This window comes from Bos javanicus, chromosome 8 (genome assembly GCF_032452875.1).
Source record: "Bos javanicus breed banteng chromosome 8, ARS-OSU_banteng_1.0, whole genome shotgun sequence".
In the NCBI taxonomy this organism is placed as follows: Eukaryota; Metazoa; Chordata; class Mammalia; order Artiodactyla; family Bovidae; genus Bos; species Bos javanicus.
This window is the reverse complement of record NC_083875.1, coordinates 7,623,376-7,636,038: the sequence shown is the minus strand read 5'-3', so window position 1 is coordinate 7,636,038 and position 12,663 is coordinate 7,623,376. Positions and strand designations below refer to the sequence as shown.

At 36.9% G+C, this 12,663-nt stretch overlaps 1 protein-coding gene across 1 annotated transcript in view; it reads left to right on the top strand.

The window, feature by feature from the left end:
- The window catches only part of GLRA3 (glycine receptor alpha 3), a 197,534-nt gene that overhangs the window by 90,363 nt on the left and 94,508 nt on the right, over window positions 1-12,663 (top strand). Inside the window, exon 4 of the mRNA XM_061424963.1 lies at window positions 10,557-10,780. Coding sequence (XP_061280947.1) covers window positions 10,557-10,780 — 224 coding nt within the window. The remainder of the gene's footprint in view (window positions 1-10,556; window positions 10,781-12,663) is intronic.

Genomic DNA, 12,663 nt, shown 5'->3' with positions numbered 1-12,663 from the left:
CTCAGCTTTCTTTATGGCCTAACTCTCACTTTCATACATGAATACTGGAAAAACCATAGCTTTGACTAGATGGAACTTTGTCAGCAAAGTAATGTCTCTGATTTTTAATATGCTGTCTAGGTTGGCCATAGCTTTTCTTCCCAGGAGCAAGTGTCTTTTAATTTTATGGCTGTACTCACCATCTGCAGTGATTGGAGCCAAAGAAAATAAAGTCTGTCAACTGTTTCCATTATTTCCCCATCTATTTGCCATAAAATGATGGGGCCAGGTGCCGTGATCTTAGTTTTTTGAATGTTGAGTTTTAAGCCAGCTTTTTCACTCTCCTCTTTCACTTCAAGAGGCTCTTTAGTACCTCTTCACTTTCTACCATAAGGGTGGTGTCATCTGCATATCTGAGGTTATTGATATTTCTCCCAGCAATCTTGATTCCAGCTTGTGCTTCATCCAGCCCAGCATTTTGCATGATGTACTCTGCATATAAGTTAAATAAGCAGGGTGACAGTATTCAGCCTTGACGTAATTCTTTCCCAATTTGGAACCAGTTCATTGTTCCATGTCCAGTTCTGACTGCTGCTTCTTGACCTGCATACAGATTTCTCATGAGGCAGATAAGGTGGTCTGGTATTCCCATCTCTTTAAGAATTCTCCAGTTTGTTGTGATGCACACAATCAAAGGCTTTGCTGTAGTCAATAAGGCAGAAATAGATGTTTTTCTAGAATTCTCTTGCTTTTTCTGTGATCCAGTGGATGTTGGCCATTTGAGCTCTGGTTCCTCTGCCTTTTCTAAACCCAGATTGAACATCTGGAAGTTCTCAGTTCACATACTGTTGAAGCCTGGCTTGGAGAATTTTGAGCATTACTTTGCTAGCGTGTGAGATGAGTGCAATTGTGCAGTAGTTTGAACATTCTTTGGCATTGCCTTTCTTTGGGATTGGAATGAAAACTGAGCTTTTCCAGTCCTGTGACCACTGCTGAGTTTTCCAAATTTGCTGGCATATTGAGTGCAGCACTTTCACAGCATCATCTTTGAGGATTTGAAATAGCTCAACTAGGATTCCATCACCTCCACTAGTTTTGTTCGTAGTGATGCTTCCCAAGGCCTACTTGACTTCACAGTCTTTGATGTCTGGCTGTAGGTGAGTGATCACACCCATATGGTTATCTGGGTCATGATCTTTATATATTCTATCTCAACTTTTCAACATATGGAAAATAAACATATTACATCTTAACTTTTCAACATACACATGATCAAATACATGTATGTACCATTAAGTATTCACATCTTACTTTTTGCAGAAAGTAAATGAATAATTACATGCTCGGGCAAATTTTTATCAAGTTAAAAATTACATGAATGTAAAATAAATTTCAAATAGTTTAATCAAGCTGCTGCTGCTGCTGCTAAGTCGCTTCAGTCATGTCTGACTCTGTGCGACCCCAGAGACGGCAGCCCATCAGGCTCCCCCATCCCTGGGATTCTCCAGGCAAGAACACTGGAGTGGGTTGCCATTTCCTTCTCCAATGCATGAAAGTGAAAAGTGAAAGTGAAGTTGCTCAGTTGTGTCCGACTTAGCGACCCCATGGGCTGCAGCCTACCAGGCTCCTCCGTCCATGGGATTTTCCAGGCAAGAGTACTGGAGTGGGGTGCCATTGCCTTCTCTGTTAATCAAGCTAAGTACCACTTTCTAACAACATCTTTGATAACATCATCAATATCTTTAAAAATGGGATAGCAACTGAGCTCTTTAACCTGGGAAAGAACATCCTTTTCAAAATTTAGTATGTGAATGTATAATTTGTCAAGCCAATCTCAGTAAATCAAATTATAAATAAGAAAGGCAGTAATAATTGCCACTATAAACCCAATTTTACATGATAAGTTTTACAGTCAATTGGGAAATACTCAAGTGATCCAGAAAAAAATACCCTGTTTGGTGTTTCTTGTTCTGTTTTGTGATGATTATTTTTAGAATACCATTTTCAAAGTCTTGTTTTAGAAATATCTTCTTTTTTTAAACATGATTAAGATTTATACAGTTTCACACAACAGCAGAAGACAAATTCTATTCAAGTTCCCATTGATTATATACCAGGAGACACTGGAACATATCCACGGACATAAAACAAGGTGCAAAAATTTCATGGTCTAAAGGTATTGAAATCATACAGAGTCTGTTCTCTTATCTCTGTGGAATTGTGTTAAAAATCAATATCAAAAGATATTTGAGAATAACCCACATATTTTTAAGTGCAAAATGACATTTACCAAGAGAGATCTTTGACTTAGCCATTGAAAGCTTCAATAAAGTTAGACTAAATATGAACAGTGGAGAAGGAAATGGCAACCCACTCCAGTAGTCTTGCTGGAGAATGCCATGGACAAAAGAGCCTGGTGGGCTTCAGTCTGTGGGGCTGCAAGAGTCAGATACTACTTAGCAACTAAACCACAGCTACAATCACAAGTATGAATAGAATCCTAGATTTCCAATTTATATTCACTGAAAACTTTGATATATTTCCATTTACTCTGGCATTTAATTTTACTGCTTAAAGTGTGGAAAGCTTGTTATTTTAGCTTTTTAAAAGCCTTTTTGTTTCCCAAAAGTAATTTTTTATTAAAAATTTTTTTGAATAAGACTTGAAGCTTCTAATCCAATTCTGAGAATATAAATACTATGTTGTTTTAAAAAAGCCCAGGAAATTAATATGTGATACAGTATTATTAACTAAAGTACAGATTTTATTCAAATTTCACAAAATTTTATGCTAGTGTCCATTATTTGTTTTCATACCTTATTCAAGATTCCACATTGTATTTAGTTGCATTGGGCAGCTTCAGCTGCTTGCAACAAATTCTGATAAATTCTTTATTCATTTTCATTCTGTTACAAATATTTTCTAATTTTCCTTGTTATGGCTTCTTAGATAAACCCATCATTTAAAAGTGAACATTTAATTTCCAAATACATGGAGTTTTTAAGTGTCTTTGATATTAATTTCTTATTTAAATGCTTTCTTCTCAGAAATATTATCTTCTGGTAATATGCTCCACAGATTCTTTATAAGTATTTTATACTAATTCTTGCTCAGATTTATTGAGACATAAAGCAAAAATTTATTTGGCTATTGAAAATAAATGAGCACTAAATTTTTTCACAACTTGCATAATTCCATATGCACTAGATCCTATTCAATCATATGAAAAAGTATTTGTGTAAAAAAAGTGCATCATATAGCCATTGGAATGATGAATAAGAAGAATACCAAGAAATGCTAAAATACATTAAGTGAAATGAAAGATGCAAAAGTGCAGGGAGGATAGAATTTCAACTGTGTGACAGTGTGTAGGAAAAAGAAAAAAAAGCAAAGGTATCAAGTTATCAACAGTGCTAGCATTGTTGACATCTTTTTTTTTTTTTTTGGATCTGTAACAATACAATGTAAAAACACCTGCACACAACCACAAAACAGGAACTTGGCAGCAGGTCCTAAAGAGGTAGTAAGATTGAGTGTGGCGTGTGCGTGTGTGTGAGTGAGGGGCAGGAGGAGAAGGATGAAGGAGGAGACAGAGGCACAGGAATGAGTAGAGAAGGAGGGCAGGGAAGGGTTGGGGGCAGGCTTAGTTGCTGGGTTAGAAATTTCCTGAAGCAGGAAATTTAAAAATGAACTGAATTATGGATCAGAGGAAAGAGAAGCACTTAACTTGCTTTGTTAACATTAGGCTATTATTTCTCTCTACTTTTTTTTTTTTTTCTAATTGGTCATTTCAGTTAGTTGCTAGCAATTATATACATCCTTATAAGGCAAAAGATGCTTACTCCTTGGAAGGAAAGTTATGACCAACCTAGATAGCATATTCCAAAGCAGAGATATTACTTTGCCAACAAAGGTCCGTCTAGTCAAGGCTATGGTTTTTCCAGTGGTCATGTATGGATGTAAGAGTTGGACTGTGAAGAAAGCTGAGCTCCTAAGAATTGATGCTTTTGAACTGTGGTGTTGGAGAGGACTCTTGGAAGTCCCTTGGACTGCAAGGAGATCCAACCAGTCCATCCTAAAGGACACCAGTCCTGGATGTTCATTGGAAGGACTGATGCTGAGGCTGAAACTCCAATACTTTGGCCACTTCATGCGAAGAGTTGACTCATTGGAAAAGACCCTGATGCTGGGAAAGATAGAAGGCAGGAGGAGAAGGGGACGACAGAGGATGAGATGGCTGGATGGCATCACCAACTTCGTGCACATGAGTTTGGGTGAACTCCGGGAGTTGGTGGTGGACAGGGAGGCCTGGTGTGCTGAGATTCATAGGGTCACAAAGAGTCAGACACGACTGAGGGACTGAACTGAACTGAACTGAAGGCAAAAATGAAAATAATATTCTATATGTCATTTTAGCTGATTTAATACATAGGGTTATGTTTTCCACTAAATTTGTTCTCCCACCAGGGTACCTTTTATGGAGAAATGACAACGTGGCAACTATTATTTAGTCTGGGCATACTTAGACTTAGTGCTTGTAATTTCCCATCAGAGAGCATGTTGATCAGTAAATCCCCAAATTCCTTACCAAGAAATCCCCACCATTAACCACATAGACCAGAATCTGTATTTGTTTATAAAATGTTTGGTTTGCATACAGGGGAATCATAAATGGCTGTGGATCACACAGTCAGTAAGTACATCATTAAAACTCTGGAAACACAGCTTCTGGGCCTGAATTACAGCTCTGCCATTGATAGGTCTGTAATCCTGCTCAAGTTACTTAATGCGTCTTTGTTCTGTTCTCCATACCTGTGAAGTTAAGTACACCTAATAACACTTACAGATTTTCTCTGAGGATAGTGGAAGGAATCCACGGAGCACCTAGTGTAACATCAGCACAAAGTGAAATGTAAACTGTACTTATACTCAGAACAAATTTAATATGTGTATATGTATCTATGTTTGTATATAAAGGGAGAGGAGGGGCAATGGAATAAACAGAAAATATAAAAATACAGAGATGTTGAAATACAAAAGTTAATGATGTTTATCATAATAGTCTTGCAAATTCTCAAAGATATTATTCACCAGATTTCAGCATTACAGTTATCCATCCCGTATTCTTCCATGGCAAATTCAGTTATCCCAAATTCAAACAAAAATGCCACTACTACTTCAAAACTAATTTAGACAGAAAATACAAGCAAATTTCTGTTTACTATAGCTGTTAATTTTGAGAGTCTAACATTTAGTGAATGTGGTTCCAAGTGCTTCACGTAGATCAATCCAGTGCTCACAAGAGCCCTATCAGAGGAAGTGGTGTTATAATCATCCCTGTCTCACCGTTGATCAAACAAGGTACAGAAAGAATAGAAAGCTGTTCACTAGATTTCATTCCTTTGTATGGGTGAGTAATAGTCCATTGTATATATGTACTACATTATTATTTGTAGAGATATGGCTGGACCTTGAGACTGTTATAGAGAGTGAAGTAAGTCAGAAAGTAAAAACAAATATTGTATATGAAACAAATATTGCATATATGTGGAATATAGAAAAATGGTATAGATGATCTTATTTGCAAAACAGAAATAGAGACAGAGATGTAGAGAATAAACATGGACACCAAGTGGGGAAGAGGTGGGTGGCATGAATTGGGAGATTGGGATTGACGTAAAATAGGTAACTAATGAGACCCTACTATATAGCTCAGGGAATTCTACTCAGCACTTTATTGTGACTGAAATGGGAAGGAAATACAAAAAGAGGGGATATATGTATATGTATAGCTGATTCACTTTGCTATACAGTAGTTGGAGAAGGAAATGGCAACCCACTCCAGTGTTCTTGCCTGGAGAATCCCAGGGACGGCAGAGCCTGGTGGGCTGCCGTCTATGGGGTCGCACAGAGTCGGACACGACTGAAGCGACTTAGCAGCAGCAGCAGCAGAAACTAACACAACACTGTAAAGCAATCATACTCCAGTAAAAATTAATTTAGAAAAAGAAAGCTATTCGCTGGGAGAGCTGACATTTGATACCAAGAAGATTTACTTCTGAGCCTAGTGTATTAATCATTATAATATTTACCTAATAGAATTACTATTTACTTGTATCTTGTAATGTAAGATTTCAAATACTAGGAGAGAAAGTGTAGTGTGGTTCTGTAATTATTTACTATGTGACATACATATGGAATTTAAACCACATTTTAATAGATGCTTATTTTCAAATCCAAACGTGGTATATAATTTTACTTGGTCAACAGAATATTTTCCTGCACAATTAATTTAAAGTAGTTAGAATAACATGATACACTCTATTCTAATAATAATAATAAATTTGGACTCCAAAATGTCAAAATTAGTTTTTATATATTTATGAAATAATGATTATGTTTCTATCACTGTTGTGTAAGATTAATACACTGGTACAACATTTAGAAATAACTCAGTAATTATATGACATGCAAAATGATGAAAAAATAAAATTAACTTCTGAAGAGTTTGCAAGCATATATATATTACTACAAAATACATTTCTAGGGAAAAGGAATCATTAATGTCTCTGTCCTAAAATATGATTCTAGGCATGTAAATGTCAATTCAGCTGCCTTATAAAACTTAGGAATGAATTTAATAAATGGGTAGATTTTAGAAATGTGAGATAAAAATATTGATTTTACTCTCATGATGTATTATCTCATTTTTTTTAAAACTCACATATGACCTTTCTACATTTTCTACCTTATAGAAGCAGAGCCAGGAGAACAGGGAAAATCCCATTAATAAAACACATCTGAAACTAACACAAAATTGTTAATAAAAATAAATAAATAAAACAGAAAACCACCCAAAACAAACAAAAGACACTTAGTCTTTAAGTATATCCAAGGAATGACTGGATTTTTAAACTGACTTTAGTAAATCCATTTAACTTTTTTTTTTTTCTCCATAGGCTGCATACACATTTGTTATTTTATACCCTTGTCTGTCTTTGCACATTTTCACATATGATCAGGATTCATAAGGGATTCTCTGGTGGCTCAGACAATAAAGAACCTACCTGCAATGTGGGAGACCTGGGTTCGATCCCTGGGTTGGGAAGATCCTCTGGAGAAGGGAATCACAATCCACTCCAGTATTCCTGCCTGAAGAATTTCATGGACAAGAGGAGCTGGCGGGCTACAGTTCATGGGGTTGCAAAGAGTTGGACATGACTGAGAGACTACTCTTTCACTTCCTTTCAGAATTCAAAAATAATGAATATAATAGGTTGCTGAGCATAGATGGGATACATTGGCTTGAGGAGTTGGGCTTAAATGTCTATTTTCAAAAAGCTGAAGCTGATTGTTTGATAGGGAAGCTTCCCATCACAACGTTCATTTGCAGGCAGGTCAAAACCTAAACTGTGTGGACTGTTAAAACCTAAGTTTCTGGGTTTTCAGAAAATGGCCATTTTTCAGGTATGCTTTGGACTCTGGCTCTAAACCATAGACCTAGACATATTATTAAACAAAGATAGTTCTGGTTATTCACAGAGAAGGAGCACACTGGACGCAGGAAAATATTTGGCTGTGTTGACGGATGACAGTCTATGTTTTCCTTATGTGATTTACAAACAAACTGAAGGCTACTTGATGTCTTTTTTTCCAGCTCATTCTTGGAGCAAAAAGTGTTTCTGGAAGAATCTGCGATTGTTTGTATCAAATTGATCACTAAATCAATCATATAAAGATGAGGAGAGTCAATCAAATCTTATCACATACAGGCAGGCTAAGTCACTTCAGTCATGTCTGACTCTGCAACACAATGGACCCTCTTCTTGTGACCCTCCTCTGTCCATGGGATTCTCCAGGAAAGAATACTAGAGTGGGTTGCCATGCCCTTCTCCAGGGGCATGTCTCTTAAGGGGCCTTCTCTATGTCTCTTAAGTCTCCTGCATTGGCAGGTGGGTTCTTTACCACTAGCGCCACCTTATCACATACACTGCAGCTTGGAAGTACTCTTAGCATCGCAGAGTACTCCGTCAATAAATTAGTTACAATATAAAAATACATCAGCTTTTAAAAAAATGTCTTACGAATCAGTCTTAAAGGAATAATCAGTTACTTTTCCTGGCAGATATCATCATAACTTGTCTTGTTTTAGTCTTTCCCTATAGACCAGGCGGAGGCAAACTGATGCTAGTCCCATCACTGATGCGTTTGGTGGTAGTTAGGGTGGAGGCACAGACTACAGGACAGCGAGGGATATGGGGCCTGACCACCAGCCATGAAAATGTACTTCTTGGGCTCTGAGCCCTATGCTGGGGGAGGACGACCCATCCTTGTGGCTTGTGAGATTTCCACATCAATGTGAGTTTTGTGGTAGAAAGTTGAAGTGATCTCTGCTCCATTGTCACTTTGGAAGATACATGGAGCAACTAGAAAGCAGAAAAGTACTCTCTGGTGTGTAACCTCAGCTCCAGTTAGAATATAAGAGTCCCAGTGCAAAAATAATGATCAAGGGAACATATGTATTTGTAACATGCACTTCAAACTCTGAATTTGACCTCATTGCAAGATAAGCAATCTTTGGGTCTAATATTATGGAAGCATTTTTTCTGATTGTTTGGTTATTCAATTCTGGTGACTGGTAATTTGGTATGTAAAGAATGATACATTTTGATATTTGGCAAAACTAATACAATTTTGTAAAGTTTAAAAAAAAATAAACTTATGCTTCAAAAAAAAAAAAAAAGAATGATAAAATAGATGAAAACAGATATTGTTTCTCTGAATATCTCCAGCCTTAGCTATCTTCCATGGAAATGAAGCTTTCTTAAAAATGTTCATTTTACTTATGCTTGTACTAAGTCTGCATGTTTATTTGCTCATTTCAAAATTTTATAGTCATAGATAGTACTTACCTACTGTGTACAAACACAACACAAACACATGGTTGTCAATCTTTGTCACTCTGTACCTTAGTCAAGGCTATGGTTTTTCCAGTGAGAGTTGGACTATAGAGAAAGCTGAGCACCGAAGAATTGATGCTTTTGAACTGTGGTGTTGGAGAAGACTTTTGAGAGTCCCTTGGACTGCAAGGAGATCCAACCAGTCAGTCCTATAGGAAATCAGTCCTGAATATTCATTGGAAGGACTGATGTTGAAGCTGAAACTCCAATACTTTGGCCACCTGATGCGAAGAGCTGACTCATTGGAAAAGACCTTGATGCTGGGAAAGATTAAGGGCAAGGGGAGAAGGGGACGACAGAGGATAAGATGGTTGGATGGCATCACTGACTCAATGGATATGAGTCTGGGTAAACCCCAGGAGTTGGTGATGCACAGGGAGGCCTGGCGTGCTGTGGTTCATGGGGTCGCAAAGAATTAGACACAACTGAGGACCGAACTGAACTGAACCTTAGTCTGGAACCTATAAGCAAGAATTTGATTGGAATCTTTGGCTTTTCTTTCATTAATAACTGCTGCTGCTGCTAAGTCACTTCAGTCGTGTCCGACTCTGTGTGATCCCACAGACGGCAGCCACCAGGCTCCCCCGTCCCTGGGATTCTCCAGGCAAGAACACTGGAGTGGGTTGCCATTTCCTTCTCCAATGCATGAAAGTGAAAAGTGAAAGGGGAAGTCGCTCAGTTGTGCCCGACTCTTAGCGACCCCATGGACTGCAGCCCACCAGGCTCCTCCATCCATGGGAGTTTCCAGGCAAAGTACTGGAGTGGGATGCCATTGTCTTCAACTATGAAAGATCTAATTGGAAAATCTCATAAGTCAAATCTTAAAGTATTACTGGCAATAACATTCCTTTATTATTCCAAAACCACCTTTTATTTTTACTACTTCACCAGTTTCATAGAACCTTTGTGATATATTAAATATGAGAAAATGGGGCTTTATTGTAAACAATACATATGTTTATTTTTACAGAATAGGCAGCTTTCAAGAAAATTTTACTAAATGCATTCTGGATGCTAATGGACACCTACTAAAATAAGTGATTCTAAAATATTTTATTCTGAGTGTCCAATAGCAATTCAGTATTTTATTCAAGAAAGTAAAAATAGAATGGAACAGCAAAATATAAGCATGATAAAAGTATGCTCTTCTGTGGCCTTTTCTTTGGAGGCATGTAGAAACATGGGCAAAGCCTCAGAACTAGAGACTGTTGGTGGTAATGACTGAGGATTGAGGGGTATGGAAATCTCACAAGGATGTCAGCAGTTTTTGCTATAATTCAGAGTACTCTTGCCTGGAAAATCCCATGGACGGAGGAGTCTGGTAGGCTGCAGTCCATGAGGTCACTAAGAGTCAGACACGACTGAGCGACTTCACTTTCACTTTCCACTTTCATGCATCGGAGAAGGAAATGGCAACCCACTCCAGTGTTCTTGCCTGGAGAATCCCAGGGACGGGGGAGCCTGGTAGGAGGCCGTCTGTGGGGTCGCACAGAGTTGGACACGACTGAAGTGACTTAACAGCAGCAGTAGCGGCGGCAGAGAAGCCGAAAGACTAACACATACAATTCAAAGCGTTTAAAAACAGGCCTTTTCCCCTCTTTCTTTCTTTTGTCACAGGATTACAGAGTGAATATTTTTCTTCGTCAGAAATGGAACGACCCGCGTCTTGCATACAGTGAATACCCTGATGACTCCTTAGACCTAGACCCTTCCATGTTGGATTCCATTTGGAAACCTGATTTGTTCTTTGCCAATGAAAAGGGAGCCAACTTTCATGAAGTGACTACAGACAACAAATTGTTACGAATTTTCAAGAATGGGAATGTTCTTTATTCAATAAGGTGAGCATTTCAGGGAAACAGAGTAGTGGTTTGTTTGTTTTTTAGCTTTTAGTGAGTGTTTTGAAATGTCTGAGTAAGTGCTTTCATTGTTCCACTTAAGTTCCTATGATATATCATTTCCCAAATATATTTAATCAACTTTAAGACACCAAATTCCAGATCCAGGAACTATATGAGTGATTCTTGGAAATCCACTTTTTAAAATAAATGGCCTGGGTTCTTACATCAGCCAAATTGGTGGGTGGTTTAAAGGTAAATTGAATGTAGTTTGAATCATATGTTGTGATTACATTTTTATGTATGCATACTTCCTTTAAATATTTATACAGGAGGTAATATTTAGGTTTGCTTCTCTGGGATCCATTTCCCATAAATTATTTATCAGGTGTATGTATTTTTTAAAGATGTCCTTGAACTTCTGTGGCCAATCTTTAGAAAAAGATCTAATTTACATTTTGGTTATTTACTATACATTTCTCCGAAGACCATGTAGCCTTTCAAAGCTAATACCAAAATATAGCAATAATATCAAAATATAAACATTAATAGTAACATTTCTTGACAGTTGAACTTTGAAACTCATTCAAATTCAGCTTTGCTATTTATACCTAATATCAAATAGGTATAAATTCAGTAAATAGGTACTTACACTAATCTACCTGAAGAATTGTGGTCCATATGAAAAAATTCTAAAATAAAATGACTGTCTTATTTAATTTTATCTTAATTTACCTCAATTTTCTTAAATTAATTTATCTTAATTTTCTCTTAATTTATCTTGATTTTCCATAATTAGTTTTAGTGACTTAGTTAATTTTTTTTGAAAAGAACAGAAGGTTAGGATCAGAATTCATATCATATTTCTCAGAAGACACAATATACTCTATTTATAGCAATAGTCAATTGCTTCAAAAATATGTGTATCACCAGTAACATATTTTAAAAGTATCAAGGTAAACTAGGCATTGGATCTATAGCCTGAAAGTTAATTCCTTAGATTTTTACCTCTCTATTTTCTATTTTTTAACTTTTCTTCTCACCAGGAATGGGTATATTTGATTTTGAGTTCATCTGCCCAATATCAGGGATAGTTGTTATTTTTTCCATGAAATAATATATAATAGAAATAGCAGGAATGAAAATTTAATCTTAGTACCTTAGTGATTTTGAAAACATTTTTATACAAAGCTGTTTTGTAAATCATGCTCATTCTTTATCTCAATATATATATGATTTTCATATTTTTTATTCCATGTTAAAAGAGGAAAGAACTAGTGAACTCTAAGAATAATAAAATTACACATTCTAAACAACAGAAACGATAGACTGGGGGCCAGTGGAGGACAGAGCCTCAGGGACCTGTGGCAGTATAACAAATGATCTAACATTCGTGTCATTGGAGTCTCAGATGGAGACAGAGAATAAGGTATAGAGCTGCAAAAAATATTAAAGGAATTAATGGCTGAAATGTATATATTTTGCAAAAGGCATAGATCTACAAATTCAAGATACTGCCTAAATCCCAAAGATATTAATACCAAATCACATCACACGCAAACTTCTGAAAACTAAATAAAAATACAGATAATATCGAGAGCAACAAAACCTTACCTGTAGGGGAAAAACAATTGAAATGATAGCTAATTTCTGATCAGAAATCATAGAAACTAAAAAGAAGACATGCATTTTTCAAGTGCTGAAAGAAAGGAACTGGTATCCCTGGAATCTTGTTGTTTAGTTGCTCACTTGTGTCTGACTCTTGAGGACTCCATGGACTGCAGCACACTAGGCTTCCTTTTCTCCTGGAGCGTGCTCAAACTCCTGTCCATTGAGTTGATGATGCCATCCAACCATCTCATCCTCTGCCACCCTCTTCTCCTGCC